Source organism: Calypte anna, chromosome 20, assembly GCF_003957555.1.
Source record: "Calypte anna isolate BGI_N300 chromosome 20, bCalAnn1_v1.p, whole genome shotgun sequence".
Lineage (NCBI taxonomy): Eukaryota > Metazoa > Chordata > Aves > Apodiformes > Trochilidae > Calypte > Calypte anna.
The window spans coordinates 10,531,673-10,548,347 of NC_044265.1; the positions used below are offsets into that span (position 1 = coordinate 10,531,673).

A 16,675-nucleotide genomic window follows, 5' to 3' on the forward strand; every position below is an offset into this window, starting at 1 on the left:
AGCCGTTTCTAGGTATAAAGTCAAACTGAGAAAACACCAGAGGCAGAAACAGTTTTAAAGTAAAAGCCCAGTAATTTCTGGAATACCCAAGAAATGTATCAGTTCTATTTTGCGAGTGTGAATTGAGGTCTAGAAAACACCAGAATTAGGGTGCACTCAGTAAACTTTTCCATCAAAGTGTCTGCACAAAATTTATTTCAGACTCTTTGGTTCACTATAACTTTATTATACTCAAGTAAAAGTTTTGTCTAGTCAGTGAAGTTCTTCATAAACACCAGCACCTTGTGCTAGCCATCACTAGCAACTGGAAAAGATATTTCCAGGATCTGTACTTTCTGGTGATGGTAAGATGCTGTGTGATGTTCTCAGAATATTGTCATAACAAGAAAAATGAGCAGTTAACAGTCCTGTAAGATACTTTCTTTTTATTTAAGTTTGTAAAGTACTTGAAAATACATAGTTGATAGGATGTTTGAAATCTATTTCTTTATTAGTATCTGTAGTGTGCTTAGTGCTACTTTCACTTTATCACATCTTTGACTAAAACCCTGTAGATGTCTTTAAAGGATACAGGGATTTACACCCCTGGGAAGGAGCCCTTTCCACAGATTCTTGGAACCTAGAGATGCAGATGAATGGGATGTGGGTCTGTCTCCTCAAGTCCTGATTAAGACATGAATTAAGAGTGAAGTGCAGTATAGCACCACATGCTGTGTAATACCCGACAGTAAGCTTAGCATTATACATAGTTAAATAGACATTTTGCTGTATATTGGGCCAACTGAAGTGAATTAGGTTTCTTGGAGCAGGATAATGTTTTGACCTTAAATGAATATAATAATCTTGCATAGAGCATCCAATTTAAAATGTGACACCCAAAACCAGATTGTGTAAAAAAGAGAAAATACAGTTCAGATTACTTCTAGGCACCACAGCAATATGTTGTCCATATCAGTGTGAAGAATCCAGGATGCTGTGCAGTCAGTCTGATTCCAGAGTCACTTTTTCAAGGTTTAGAGATTTCAGATTAAGCTTCAGAAGATTCTGCTCAGCCCTGAAACCTGTGTGATGGTGGCAGACTTCCATGCAGTTGTTGTGACTGGTTTTATTTAATTATTTTATTTCTATAAGTCTATTAGGATAAGAAGTTTGCAGTTTTAGCACTTAGAATTTGATATGCTACTGAGTGTTCTACATAACGGTTTTTAAAAGCCTGAATATTGTAGACTTGTTACTACTTGCAGCATACTGCTGGAATTACTAGGATTTTTTTAAAGTAAGTATCCCCTTTAAATATGTTCTTAACTTAAAATCTTGAGCAGTCTTAACAAACTAATCTTAATAATAGTGTCAAAGAGGAATAAAATATAAAGGACTTCTGATATGTGATAAATCTGAAGAACTGATTTTGACTGTTATGCAAAATACCCATAATAATCTTTGTATGATTTGATTCATGCCAGTATTCTATTATAAGATATGCATGGTTTTTTTCTCTGTTAGCTTGTTGACTGTAGCATGCAATAATCCTCCAGAAGATCTCACTTATATGTGAGAACCCATTCCTTTAGGAAAGTATCTCCCAGCAGAGCTGAATCTAATTGCTGCATGTAGTTTCATCCATATGGACAGAATGAATCTATAGTTCAGAAGCATGAGTCATTGTAAGTCAGTTCACAGTGTCAAGTAGTTCTCAAGATTCACTGATTTTAAGCATGTGCACTGCCATTACCAATTACTGAGAGCATTTCAAGGTATATTAGAAACTAGAAGGATTTTAAGCAACAATATTAGTCTCTGTTAATAGCTTTAAAACCCCCTGAATAACTAAATGACAGGCAAGAAAGGTAGGAAAAATTAGAAATATTTCTCCACTTCCAAAATTAGAGGCCTGCTAATACAAAGTCCAGAAATAAAGCAAGCCAAACAACAGGCAAAACTCTGCAAGATCAATAGCACTGTGTAGAATGGAAAACCATTGGCACCTCCATCATAAGAAAATCACACAAAAAAAGAGCTTCTACGAATGTAGATATTGGACAAATAATCATGTTACAGGTTCACCACTATCCACTTTGCAAGATAAGCAGACTGCAGGTATCTGAATTGGGCAGGTGCTCATGACAGTAAGTTATAACCAGCTTCAAAGCTACATCTTTCAGAATATCGTGTTCCTAAGGAATGTTTACAGGCCAACTGTGCTGATTTTCTACCATTATAGGGAATGCCTGTTCCACTTCGGGGTTTACTCAGTCAGATAGCAGTGGAGGAAATGGCCATTCCAGTCTTTGTTTGATGGGTGTTTGCATAAAGGACAGCTGTCCCCCTAACAGGACACCTTGGCTCTGCTGACTGCATTATCTGAGGACTCTTTGAAGCCAACCCACAAACAAAATCTGAATTCTTAAAATGATCTTTTAACTGCTCTTCACTGTCCCCTATCCTGTTTCCCTACAGCTTTTCACACATTCCAGGGATGTTTTTTGAGCATGATCTAAACTCTTTCAGAATTCTTTAAGTGTTTCCTCTCCTGGTTTCTGCTTTCCATCCTACTATAGGGCACTATTAGAAGAATCTGGTGGATAATACCCAAACTGGATGAGTTTAGCATTTCACATGTAGTAAGTTTTTTCTCTCCACCATTCTTTTCCAATGCATTTTAAGAAAGATCTTTACTGTGAAGTTATAAGCAAATTACCTTTAGGGCTAATAAGGAAAAAAATCTGACACTGTGTCAGTGTGTTTCACTGAATGGTACATTTGAATGCAGTGTACAAAATGCCTGTGTTTTGAAGACATTATTCTGTTTATAGGTTCCTACATGAATAATGATAAAGGATACAAAGAGACTGAAATGCTACTTCATTTGCTTCTGTTTCATCTCTTCCTGTTTTCCGAAGGTTGTTACTGTGACACCAATGTAAAAAAAAAACCAAAACCACAGAACAAACCAACTTCCTACTTCTAATCTGTTTGAAGTCTTTGTCCTTGTTTCGGCTTGCATCAAGTATTGAAAGAAATGAGACTTCTTTTGCTGAAATGCCTGGCTCAATAAAAGGTATGTAAGCTAAATTATTTACAGACTGAAAGAGGATTCCAGTTCTTTATGGTCTCTGGTATTATATTTAAGGTAGGGATCACCAATGGCTTTTAAAAAGGGCAAAAACCTTCTAGTGTAGTGTAGTATATTATGCACATTCAGAATGTTGAAAAGCTGCTTCTTTGTGGTTACAAAGATAAATTAACTCTATCTTGTCTACAGACTATATCTGTAGACCCAATCAGGCTTTTCCTTATCCATCAAATTTTTCTACTAATAGTTTAATGCTACTGGTTACAAGTTGAGCTCGGAACATCAGGTAGATGCTCAGTAACAGAGCCTGGGGGATAATCAGAAAAGAAGTTTTTCTATTTTAGGCAACGAATACCCAGAATTTGGGCAGGAAGACTTTGAGATAAGTTAGGGTTTTTTGTCAGTGTAAAAAGAAATATAGTGGCTTTTTTGTATATAAATGACAGATGTTAAAAAAGTGATCATGTTCATCACAGTAGAATACAAGCCACAGAAGTTTCACTTAGGAAGAAATATATTCTGTTTGCTGTGAAGCATAGCAAGCTACCCCAGCTGGTAGAAATGTATTATTAAACTCTTAAAGCTAATGAGATTGTGCATTACCATTCAGTTTAACTGTTTAGCATTAGTTAAAACTTTAGATTTTCTGTGATCATGTAAGTATTTTCCTTGTAGAACATTATGGAGCACTGAAATTATTCTCAGAATTACATTGTACTTTGGGCTTTAGAAACTTAGCAGGATACATGAAATCACACAGGGTCTGGTACTTCAGAACTACAGGTTTCATATTAAAAACATCTGTATACCCCAAGTTCTAATTTTCAGGGTTGCCTTGAAGGGCCCATCAGCTATGCAAGCATGTGAGGTTATTCAAAAAGAGAACATAGTTTGTGACACTGGAGCAGGCTAATCAGAGTGAAAATGTAAATTCTGCATTTCCACACTTCTCTCCAGGGGAAGATGGGAGCATAGATACTATTGATTTGTTCCTTCTGATGTGGCAGTTAGATGTTCTAGCTACATGGAATTCAGACTTTACTTTTCTACTTTTGAGACTTGTCTCTGCAGCACATTTTCCCCCCTCAACTTTTCCTTATTTTCAATTCTTTGAAAAAACTACCATGCTTCGTTTATGAGTACCATTGGCTCATGTCTTACCACTTGCTGCTGGTTTTATTGTGTGTTGTGCTTAAGTCGCTATAAAGAAAAGTGACTGCATAGCTTAAGAACCACATTAAATGAACTTGAAATGTCTATAACCTCATTCTGCAAACTAGAGAAATCCACTTTAATTGTGCAGAATATGAATAACAACTTAATTCCTTTAAGAAACCATTTTCTTTTAACATTCCTTTAACAATGTAGCCAATACCTATATTACGAAGTCACTTAAGTGATTGTCCAATGTAGAAATGTTTTGTTTATGCATGTAATGTGTGTGGGGAAGCAAACAGCCCTGCTCATGACCAGAAGAAAAGTCAGAGAAGGCATCCCAGAAATGGCATTGCTTTCTTTTTCCCCTCTACTTTTCCAGTTCTTTTAAGAAGCAAAGTAGATCAGAGAGAGAAACTGAAAGAGCCTTGGAACATAGTTGCCAGCCAGCACCAGAATTTCCAGAAGTGGTGCAGAGTGAGGAGAGCAGAGTAATGGGTGCCAGGTTCTTGGTATGTTAGTTTTCTGTTGCTCAAGTAGACAAGTGTTTACAGCTGCATTGTGAGCTACAGGTAGAGATGAAATAACCTTTGGGATTAAAGTTAATATCCAGATATGCAAAACCTTTTCCGTTGCAGAAGACTGATAACAAAGAGGGCTGATTGATCTCTCCATTTCAATGGTGCATACATTTAATATGAAAACTACCTGAATCCAGTCTGTTTCTTAAGATGCTTATTAAAGCAATGGGTATAGATAACATGCAGCAATGTTTGATGTTCTACATTTGGAACAGGTTGCCCAAAGAAGCTGTGCATTTTTTAAACTCAGAAGTTTCTGAAACCAGACTGGATAACACCCTGAGCAACCTCATCTGACCTCAGAGCTAACTCTGCTTTGAGCAGATGTTTGGACTAGAGGTCTCCTGAGGTCCCTTCTAACCTTAATGGTTCTGTTTTTCTACAATAACATTTATTAATGTAAAGACTTAAAATAAAAAAAACCATGTATGTAATTGGCATATGGTTCCAGAGAATTAAGACTGTATGATTTCTGGGATGCTGAGAGCCTCCATTTGCAAATCTGATACTCAGATTTACTTCCAATAATTTGGGCACTTATTGTAGGTTTTAAGTACATCATTCAGTCTTCTTTACACCCAACTTTAATTCCTATCTAAGAAATGAAAGAGGGATCCATTTAATTGGGAAATGAAGTTATTATTGCCTGAATAATGCTCGTATATAAGATTTGTGATATCCTTAATTGCTAACTTTCCCAGTCCAGCAATTGAAGGTGTTTATTTTATTTTGCTATCTTGAAGATTCCTACTTGGTTTTTTTCCCCTCATAGCTACACGAGCATATGAAAGACAACCTTTGACATGGAGGCACAGAAGCAGCCTGGTGTTACAGCTGCACTGACAGATCAAGTGGTTCCAATCTCTTCTCTTCAGCCTGCACGGGGCTCTGCAGATCTCAGCCGAGGCAATGCCATTCCTGCACAGGAACAAGCCCTATCTCAGCCTGTGTATCTCAAAGCCCTTACCATACCACTCTATCAGCCTGTCCAGGCAGGATGCTTTCAGCCCAACAGTCAGCTGCTGACTGGCAGGACCTGTGTAAATCTAGACAGCAGTAACATTCCTCTCATCTTGAATCCAATTGTTCCTTCAGAAGGCACAGATCAGCCTCAGTCAGTTTTTCAGAAACAACTTGGGCAAACTTTAACATTGAGCATAGTGAGCACTTTACCAATTTTATCATCACCAAATTCTTGTGTAAATGCATCTGTTGGAAGCCCGGGAAAATCAAAAAAAGCTGGGAAATATATCTGTAAACACTGTGGACGAGATTGTTTGAAGCCAAGTGTCCTAGAGAAACATATTCGCTCTCACACAGGAGAGAGGCCCTTCCCATGCACAGCTTGTGGCATTGCATTTAAAACTCAGAGCAATTTGTACAAACACAGAAGAACTCAAACACATGTCAACAACACCAGACTGCCCTCAGACTCTGCCAGCAGTGGTACACTGGAGCAAAATGAGAAATCAGCAGAGAGCATCACTTCATATCAAGGCAGCAAACTACCCCGTAGCACCTGCGAAGACAAGGGAATACAGCTGAAACAAGTAAGTTCAGAGACCAGTGCTGTAACAGACACTAAGAAATTCCTTCATGACCTTTCACTGCCACCAACAAACAACTCATTTACTTCAGAAAATCAAGAAACAACAAATCAGTCCTTTAGTTCAAAGGGGATTCCTGAAAGAGAACCTCAAATTTTATCATCTCCAGGAGCTTTGCCAAATGGTCAGTGCCAGAGAAAGAAGATACAGGAGCAAAGAACTCCAACTGTCACTAAGCATATTCAGTTGCAAAGGCAGCAAGCAACCTCTTCAGAAAAACAGTGGGATTACAAGCCATTTGACTGCAAGCTAAAGAAGTGTGAGAGCACTGACTCAGGGTATCTGTCACGCTCTGATAGTACAGAACAACAGATGGCATCATCCAGCCCATTGCACAGTCTGTGTGAACACAGCACGGAACTGGAAAATGAAACTGCCTCCAGCAGCCTAAAGGGTACCTCTGGAAGCACTGCAAAGCTAGATGCAGCTGAGAAAGCTACAGCCTTGATGCTAGAGAAAAAGAGGCTGGAAGAACACATTTCAAAACTTATATCTCATAACAAAAGTGTGGTGGATGATACCCAGTTAGATAACGTTAGGCCCAGAAAAACTGTCCTCTCTAAACAGGGGAGCATTGATCTGCCAATGCCTTATACATACAAAGACTCCTTCCATTTTGACATCAGAACTTGTGATGCAAATAGAAAAAAACATCTTTCCCTTTGTTCAGCAAAATCCACTTTGACACCCCTAGAAAAATGTAAGCCAATGCTTTTTCACTCAGTTCCCACACAGTTCTCCACAGTGGCAGACACTGTGCCAGTTACACGAAGCAACTCCTTGCCATTTGTGGAGGGCACAAGAATGGTACATGACAAAGCAGGTCGCTCAAAACCACTTTCTCTTACTAAGCAGTCTGTAAACACAGGCACTGCTAGTTTGCTGCCTAGCAACAATCTTGCTGCAAATTCAGTGGATTTGCCTAATAGCCATCCCCGAACTCTAGTCAGACAAACAGCAGTGGATGATTTGCCGCTAAGTAATGTGGTTGATCATCCTCCTCCGCTGGAGGAACTGCAAGGGAATAAAAAGCTTGGGGCTGGAGAAGTAATCAGTGCTAAAAATAAGAAACACAATCAAAGGAAGTTAAAGATGTTCTCTCAAGAAAAATGGCAAATGTATGGAGATGAAACATTTAAGAAAATCTACCAAAAAATGAAAAGCGGTCAAAATGCCAAGAAAATTAAAAAAAGGGGGAATAAGGTTACAGATATGACAAGCTTCAGTCATGATTCAAAGGAATCCATCAGCAGTACTGAAATTACTGAGGAAAGAGATAGCAGGAGCTCTGTAAGTGACAGTCTTTCCTCTCTCGTGACAACAGGTTTAAACACTGCTAAATCAGAACCCAGTACTGATGGTAACACTATTCTACAGCATGTGTCCTCTGAGAAAACTGCAGACAGTGTAATTTATGTAATGGAGACACATTCAGTAAAGGCTGGTACACAAACTGCAATGATCAAAACTTCCCAGGACCTCCATGGTAGTGACACAGATGGCAAGAGCACATTAGTAGCTCCATGCAGTTGTGAGCTCAGGCTTCAAAATACTCTTTGCCAGCAGAGCACTAACAGAAGGAGTGATGATTGCTTGCCAGTACAGAGTAGCAACTGGGAAAACCCAAGCCCTGGGAAAGAATCTGGTACATCTGAATTGGATTGTAAAAGCACTTCAAACAATTATGGAAACCATAGCAGGAATAAGGAAACTGGCCATTATGCCCTGGCACCCTCATGGGTCCATTGCAACAATAACAGAGAAGCTACAGGGAAGTGCCAGAATTTACCATCAGAAAGAAAAAAACTGAAATTTGAAGTGGAGAAGACACAAAACATTATTTCAAAGTCCTGTCCTAGTCCCAGTAGTGAAAACAATGCAGTAAATGAAGCGGAGCGTGTCTGTTGCACTGGCACTCAGTGTCTTTCCATAGCACCAGTGAAATTCTCCAATAAAGAGGAGCAAAAATTAAGCACAGGAATTAATGAATCCACTGGAGGTACAGAGAATGTGGAGTACATGACAACAATTGAATTCCCCACTGAAGTTATTAATTACAGTGAAGTTAACCTTCTTTCACATTCAGCAGGTATCTCAAAAGCTTCATTTGTGGGATTTTTAGGGCCTGAATTAAGGGGAAGTGACTGCCATTCTTTTGCCTTGCATAACGAAACAGATAAAGATGTCAAAACACATCTTGTGAAAACAGGATCAAAAGTACCACTTTTGAACTCCTGTGCTGCTGACGTGTCTTCTAAAATTCATCATCTGCAATCTGGTCATTTAACTCCAGTCCTACAACAAAATGCCTTTTCTCCAAAATACATCCTTAAATTGCCACAAGAAAAGAGAGCCTCAGATCTGTCGCTCTTGCTTAGATCAGAACAGAAGATTACACCTTGCACGTCTGTGACAGACACCTTAACCAGCCCCTCCTGCTCCTCCAACAGTGGATCACCTGGTTCTCATTCTAAGGATCTGGTTTGGTCCCCTTTAAAATTTGAAGTGAGGCAAAAGGCCAGCAAAGCAGAGCTGCAGTGGAACACACATGCAAACTGGGGAACTCCAATATTTTGTTCACCGCTCAGTTCCAGTGAAACAGAAACAAAAAATACCTTAAGTTCAGCAGATAGCACCTTTTATAACGAAAATTTCAGGCAGCAGGATATTGTAAGAGATCCTTGGAAAAACAAACAGAACAAAAATAAGTTAAATTATCAAAGGCAAACAGAAGAGAAGTGGATGAGCCTCACTACTTCCTCTACACAGACCCCAAAGAAGAAAATATGCTTTTCTTCCATGTATACAAGTGGTTTTTTCATATCAGCTGACATCAAAGAAGAGACAAAGGCTTTACATAACCCTTGCTCAGGAAGTGACTCTTTGATAATGACGTCAGCTTCTAGCAGGGGTGCAGAGGAAGCTATTCTGGGATGGGACAGAGGTGAAGTTCCATGCATTCTTAAGGACATTTCACCAACATTGCAGGATAAACAGTATTCTCAGAGTTCAACAGACAACCCCGCTTATTTTTGCCATTCTTTTGGCACTTTTTATTGCCACACTCTCACCACTCACTGTAAATTCCCAGTGCTACCCCACAATAATCTGACTTGCTACTCCAGAAGTTTAACAGTACCAAGCACAAAGAGCACCTTCCCCTCGCTAAATGCTGAACCTCAATTAACTTGGTGTTGTTTATCAAGAAGCTTTCCTCTGCCTGCTGAGCAGAAGGGGAATGCAGACTCTGCTTATTCCTCCATGCACACCTGTGACAAGGATTCGAGCAATGAATGCACACTGTCAAAATATGATATTTCTATTTTCAAGATGAAAAACGTTAGCAAGACTGTGGCATATGGCTTAACAAACAGGAGTTTAAAAACACTGGTTTCATCCTTTTCTAAAGGAGAACAGATTCAGAAGGTAATATTAATAATCATATTTCCTTACCAAAAGTATATTCAAAGGCATTTGTTGATATAGAATTTACAACTGATATTTTTATAAGATACATACTCACTTGATGCATGAAAAATACATAACTTTCATGTTGATATTTATATTTCTTTCACTTGGGAATTTCAGCAGGAATGTTGTCTAGTGACAAAAATGTTTCTACTTCTTGATTTTTAACCTTGTATTTCATATTCTATAACAGCATATGTATTAAATGAATGCTTGCATCAGAGAAGGACTTAAGTAGACCATTAGTGTCAAGACTTTATTATAGCTGGAGACACTCAGGCTTAAAGACAGACTTTATAGTAGGTCTCCTGTCACTTAGATACACCAAAATGTCAACAAAACCAACTTGCATATATACCCTGTAAAGTCTTTAAGTCTTGACAGCTTTTCTTTTTTAGCTAAGTGAAGAGAGACAAGTCTATGGGTACAGCTCCTAGAGCAGCTCTGTGACACTAAGCTTACTTTTTATATAGGAAGAAGAATACGAAAGAACATGTGTAAATGAAAGAAGGTCCACAGAAGCAGTGAGTTGTTTTAATTTTATTTTATAAAAGAAGCTGGACAAAGTGATTAGAAAAACAGAAAAATTCTAGGAAGAGTTTAGAATAGTGCTATTACTGACTGTTCTATTCAGTGCTGTTTAAAAAGAGCATAGATTTCCAGTCTCTCAGTTAATTTAACTCATTATTTTCATGTACTTTTTTTTTTTTTTTTCCAATATTCTCAACAGTTGAACTCAGCAGCTCCTGGTGATGCTTTCAAAAATATTTCAGAGCAAAAGAAGAAAACAGTAGTTTGTAAAAAGGAAAAAATTTCAACAAATAAACTCAAGAGGAGCCACAAAAAGAAAAAGATAAAAGTCACCCCAAAATGGTGAGAAATACGGTTTTCAGCTTCCCTAGATAAATACATAATTTTGCTAAAATGAGTGTAAAGAGTCCAGAGAAGACAAAAAGTCACCCCCAGATTCAACCCTGTTAAAAACTGGGTGAAAAACAAACCTCTCAGAAAGAGCTACTTCTACACTGCAGTAGTTCCATAGAGGTATCTATAAAAAAATATCAATGTGCTGTTTACTATCAGGAACAGACTTTTCTAAGCAAAAATGACATATACCAAAGAAAGATGATAACTGGTCAGTTGACTCTCACTGTGCTTTAGAAACTACTTTTACCTGTCACAATTGTCAGCATTTATTTTATTTGAAGGAAACCAAAGCAATTCAGTTTTGAATTGCTGAAAGCTAAAAGTTGTCAGATCTATGTTCTGAACTTGTATTCACAGAATGCAGAACAATAAATACCAATTTCTAACATAAACTTACAAAGCCAACCATAGCTTAAAGGATCATTCAGTTTAAATAAAACAATTTTGGTATAAAAATATCAGGCACATTGTATCTATCAGCACAGTTTCTCTGTATTTACTGGGAGCTGGTACAAGTAGAAGATTTAGACTCTAATCTTTCAAGGGAGTGGGCTAGCAGAATGTCAAATAAATTGCTTCAATAAGAAACACATATTGTGTACATACATCCCCCTGATTTTATTTCCTGGTCAAAATCAGACAGTGAGTCCCTTGTGGACAAATCAGTGCCAGTAACTTAATTACCATGTCTGGTCTGGCAAACAGCACTGCAATTTTGAAGGATCATAAGAACAAAAATAGAAGACTCAGGTCTATGTTACCAGTTCAGTGAAATTCTTCTAGGACATTTTTCATTTTTCTGTTTTGTTTTTTTGTTTTTTTGGTTGTGGGTTGTTTCCATTTTTTTGGTTTGTTTGTTTGGGTTTTTTTAGTGGTTTTGTTTTCTTTTCCCTGCTGGTCTAAGAATAATTTATTTATTTGGCTATATCAAATAAGTGATGATGAGTAAGTAGCACACAGAAGTGAAATGAAAGGTAAAAAAGCCAACAACTCTGCATTCTCATTCCTGTGCTATTCAAGTCTCTATGGAGTATGTTGGCTTAAAATTCCAGATACAGTAAAAATAATCTGTTATTCCTGAATCCTTTTCTCTTAGTAAACTAAGGATTTGTGAATCTTACTGAAGAAAAATTTAATAAAATAACTGTGTGTCTCTTGCCTAAAATCCTTTTTTTCTGAGTTGACATGAACATCTTCACAGCAGTAAACTGCTGTTAGATTTAAATTTACCTGATGGTGTGGTATTATTCTCTGATTTTAAATAGCACATTTTTTAACCCCTTCAATGCCACTGGCAATGCAGGTACAGAGGGAGGCATGTGCATGGATATGCTCAGCTGAACCAACTAAGCAAGCAGAACTGCTTCCTAAACAGAACCCTAGATGCTTTGAAAAAGGAGTGTTTGTCACGACTCTGTAAATTTAATAAGTATAAGAAGTGCCATTCTCCTCAATCAAAGGAACAAGGTAAATATTTTGAATATTTTTCAATGTATTGAATTATTTTTAAAGAGTATGAATGCTAGTGACAACTCTGATATACACCTGTTCCATGTGGAACTGCAAAGCCACTTCTGTCCTTCAGTAGCTTCTGCAAGTAGAAACTCAGACAGCTCACTTGCAGAAGAGAGCACATGAGGATATTCATACACAAAATTACATTCATGAATCTGACAATTAGGAAGGCATTTAAAGAGAAAAAACTCAAAATAACCTTCAAATAGAAGCCTAAACACTTTATCAGTTTCTGAAAGGAGATGGTATGTTTGCAATGTGAAATGAATTTGGTGTGTTGACTTGTTGTCTGTGCTTCAGTGACACTCCCCCCATTTAATTAGCAGTATGAATGCAGATGATGTTTATGCCACAGCCCTCATGGAGCTGGGGGCAATACCTCCTGTTCATTCACTTCATTCACAGATATGAAGAGCAATGACTTTCCAGGGGAGCAGTGGCCAATGAAAAAGACCAAAACTCAAACACATATGCAGTCAATGAGAAAATGTATCAATCTTAGAATAAATATTTACATGAAATAGTAAAACCAGAAGTTACTTCAGCGATACCATGAGAAATTTTGGGAGTTCTATCATGTGGGGAAAAAAACTCAAAGTAAAAGTTTCTCCAATCTCTTTTCAATAGAAAATCACCTCCACGAGATGAAAGACACATCTTTTCCCACTTCAGACAAGCCACTTTGCAGAAAGAAGAAACAAGGAAAGAATAAGTTGGGAGTATTTTCCCACACTGAAAATCTCAACCATGTTAAACAAAACCACAAAAGGGATAAAAAAGTAGGTATTGTACCTTAATTCATGTATTACTTATTATTAAACAAACAAGCGAAAAGATACCAGTAATTGAAGCTTGAATTATATTCAGCTGTTTTAAAGTTCATGTTAAAACTGCTGTATATCACAGATTTGGCTTAAAAACGTGCTATGGGTATTTTTGTGTTTGAAATACAATGAAAATTAATTAACTAATTCTTAATTATTATCCTAATTCTTATACTTTTCCCTAGACTTCTGTTGGCTACACTTGAAGATAAGCTACTGAGCCAGACTGCTGTTATGTATCATGAGCACTGGTTCTTCATGTAGCATAAGCAGTGTTTTATTTAGGAAACTATTCCCTAAGATGTTTTTTACTAAGTAAATTTATTTGCTACACATATTTCCTACAGACTCATCAAAAACCTCCCCCCTGACATTGCACGAATACTGATGCAGTATTTATATGAAAATGTCTTAATGAAAAGAACATCATCCTAGACAGTACATAAGAATGCAGCTGGAAACCCCCAACCTCTATCATACACAAAGGATTAGCATGATCTGTCACCTAAGCAAAAAAAAAAAAAAAAATCCACTTGAGGAAAAACAAACTACACACCTCCCACAGCCTTCACTGGAAGGGAAAAAAAAGTTTTATCATCAAGAGAGGGATGAGTAACTTGGTCTGCAGTAGTGAAAAAAAAACCAAAGAGTGCAAGTATAATCACAGTTGTATAAGGTTGACATTATACTCACTCACTCAGCTGATATGCATTACAGCAGAGGTAAATGTTTCTACCAGTGTAGTGAACTTAGTTATCACTTCACTTTTATAAAGGATGGAATGCTTTGAAAATATGAAATATAAATTTATTTTTTAATTTCTACAGGACATTTCTGGGCAAATCAGGGAACACACAAGAACAAACTTCTCTTCACAGAACATTACAGCGCCTCTGGAAACAACTATGGCAGCTCATTCCTTTTCATCCACAGTTGATAAAGCCATGCAGCAAGTCAGGGGTGATGTGGAAGTCTGCTGTTTAGTGACACAATCATTTGTGCTTCAGCAATCAGTCCCAGGGGAGTCACAGCCAAATGCTCAGAGTGACTCAATAGCATCTTCTGTTTTGTCTGCCCCTTCTGATTTTACAAGTACAGGCACAGGTGACCTACCTGACAGAACCAAATCAGAGACTACTGGTCCCCTTCCCTTACATCCAGAAGCATCCCAGGAAAACACATTAAATATAGACTCAGTGGTTCAAAGATCTTGTACACCTGGCCTGGTGATCCAGGCCTCAGGAAAGGAAAAACCACCAACTAAAGAAACCACACATTCATCTCCAAAAGAAAACTCAGCTCCCAGTTCCCAGCCTGGATGCTCACATTTATTTTGCTCAAAAGCAGAGTCTCTTCCTCACTCAGTGTCAAGGGCTAAATTACCCAGTATAGAATACACAGACTGGGCAAACTTCTCTCAAAAAATCCTTGACTTTCATAGAAGAGCAGAAAAGAATGGAGCCCACCTGCAGCCAAACATTTATGGAAGGCCACATGGGGCATCTACTACTACCTTAAGAAAGCCCTCAATTAATCTCAGGTCCCCCAAGTTTGAGACTCACTCTGCAGCACCTTCCGAGACATACAAAAAGAGAGGTTTAGAGATGATGAGAAAGCAAAGCAGAGTTGAGCATGATGACACTAGCAGTGATGATGAAGATAGACTTGTTATAGAAATATAGCAAATAGGCTGCTAACAACATGCTTGTAGGGAGGTCACTACAGAAGGAAAACAGTACAGATGTTTGATCTGTATTTCTGAAGCAACTTAAAATCAGGAAAGCAATTCCTCTGTGCAATGCAGCATTCCCTTCTGATGAGACTTTGTTTCAAGGGCACAAAGTTTTTTAAAAAGCTTATTTGAAGCAAACAGGGAGTAGGCATCATGAATTTAAATGCAAGTGGAAAAGCTGTGTTGAGGAGGGTTTCCAGCATTGTTAACATTCTTACCAGTCTTACATAATTCCCACAAGTGCTATCTGCCAGTTGTTGTCTTTGTATTAAAAGGCTGCAGTGTATTTCTTCACTACTATAGTACTATAGCAGCAGCTTCCACAACACATAAGGTAAGATTTCCTGGAAGTGTATGGATGTATTGTCCTCTATCTGCTCTTCTTGCAGTTCCTGCCATCTGTACTGGCAGTGATACACTGGAATTTAAGGGGAAGATCTGTTCCTCAAGTATCTGTGGTACTGGAAAAGTCTGGAAAAATGCTGAACTTTTTCCATGTTGAACAAATGTCAATGCTTCTTTGTAACAAATGACACAAGCATGCTTTGCTTTGTGTTTTGTGCCTTTTATGCCAAAATATACACAAATATTCTTGATTTCTAGTTGGAGAATATGGGTGTTAGCTATTGGTATTTCCTTGTGGTAAAATTTATGACAAGGATTTTCTCATTATAGTCATCACATTATGCCCCAACTGATGTAATCTGTTTTTTTTATTGTAATCTTCTATTATAATCTTAAATTTAACTGTAATGATGCTATTTTATTGACAGTAGAAGAGCTATATGGCATAGCTTGTTTTCTTTTTTTAACAAAAAGTTTTGTGGTATGAACCCTAAAATTTACTGGTTTCTATGTGAATAAACAATTGAATATTTAATTTGACCGAGTGTATTCACTTGCTTCATTAAAATGATGAACATTAAAAGCATTCCACTTGTACATTACAGTCAAATTCTATATTTAAGCCTCTACTGTTCTTATATTGTGAATCATACACTGGCTTTTAGGGATTAACCCACATGGGATATTTTCAATTGCTTTTACTATAACCATGCACAGGTAGTTTATATAGATCATACTCTGAGAGAAATCTACTATACTATATGAGAAAAATAAATTTATATGTGAAAAAAGATGCCAAACAAGGTAACAGAGATAAACCAACAAGTGCTAAGTCCCATGCATTCCTATCTGAAAAGATGTCTTACAAACAGGGTAAGATGAGCTTGTCCATAGAGCTGCAACTTTAGGCTCAAATTATGGTCATTAATTTATTATTGCTGCAGAAAAAATAATTACAAAAAATTTATGCCAATTGGTAATTCTGATGGATAAAGGAAAAACTGAGGAAAAAAAATCTAACCTTTCAGAGGATGGACCATGAAAGATAAAACTCCCTGTATATCTTTTTTAAAGGTAGTAGGGATGACTAGGTAGGTTTTTTTCAATTAATCAGGATTTTCAATTTTTAATAATAATTTTCATTTCTTTCCTGTTCCATATAAAATATATGACACAGTAAAATATCAAATTTTTCAAATCTATGCAAAGTGTCCTAAAAATGCATAGTCTGATAGAGCTAATGAAAAATCTCTGCACCTGTGAAATCTGATCCACTGTAAAGAAAAGCTTTGAGAAGCACCTTTAGATTGCTCAGTACAAGGAAGCCACTGGATCAAACTTTCAGAGCACCTGTATTCACTTCTTGCTTGTGCAAGAGGTTTATTGTTGCAGTTCATGGACATGTAATGAATATCCTATATAAGTTCTTTGCATAAGGTTTCTGGGTA

General features: G+C 37.4%; 1 protein-coding gene across 1 annotated transcript; it reads left to right on the forward strand.

Moving 5' to 3' along the window:
- Positions 1–2,993: 2,993 nt before the first annotated feature.
- Positions 2,994–14,934, forward strand: ZNF831 (zinc finger protein 831). Its single transcript, XM_008497827.2, has 6 exons — positions 2,994–3,058; positions 5,582–9,842; positions 10,615–10,757; positions 12,115–12,278; positions 12,954–13,105; positions 13,978–14,934. Exons 2-6 carry the CDS (start codon positions 5,613–5,615, stop codon positions 14,830–14,832), a joined length of 5,544 nt encoding a protein of 1,847 aa, XP_008496049.2. The 5' UTR covers positions 2,994–3,058; positions 5,582–5,612; the 3' UTR covers positions 14,833–14,934.
- The last annotated feature ends 1,741 nt before the right edge of the window (positions 14,935–16,675 follow it).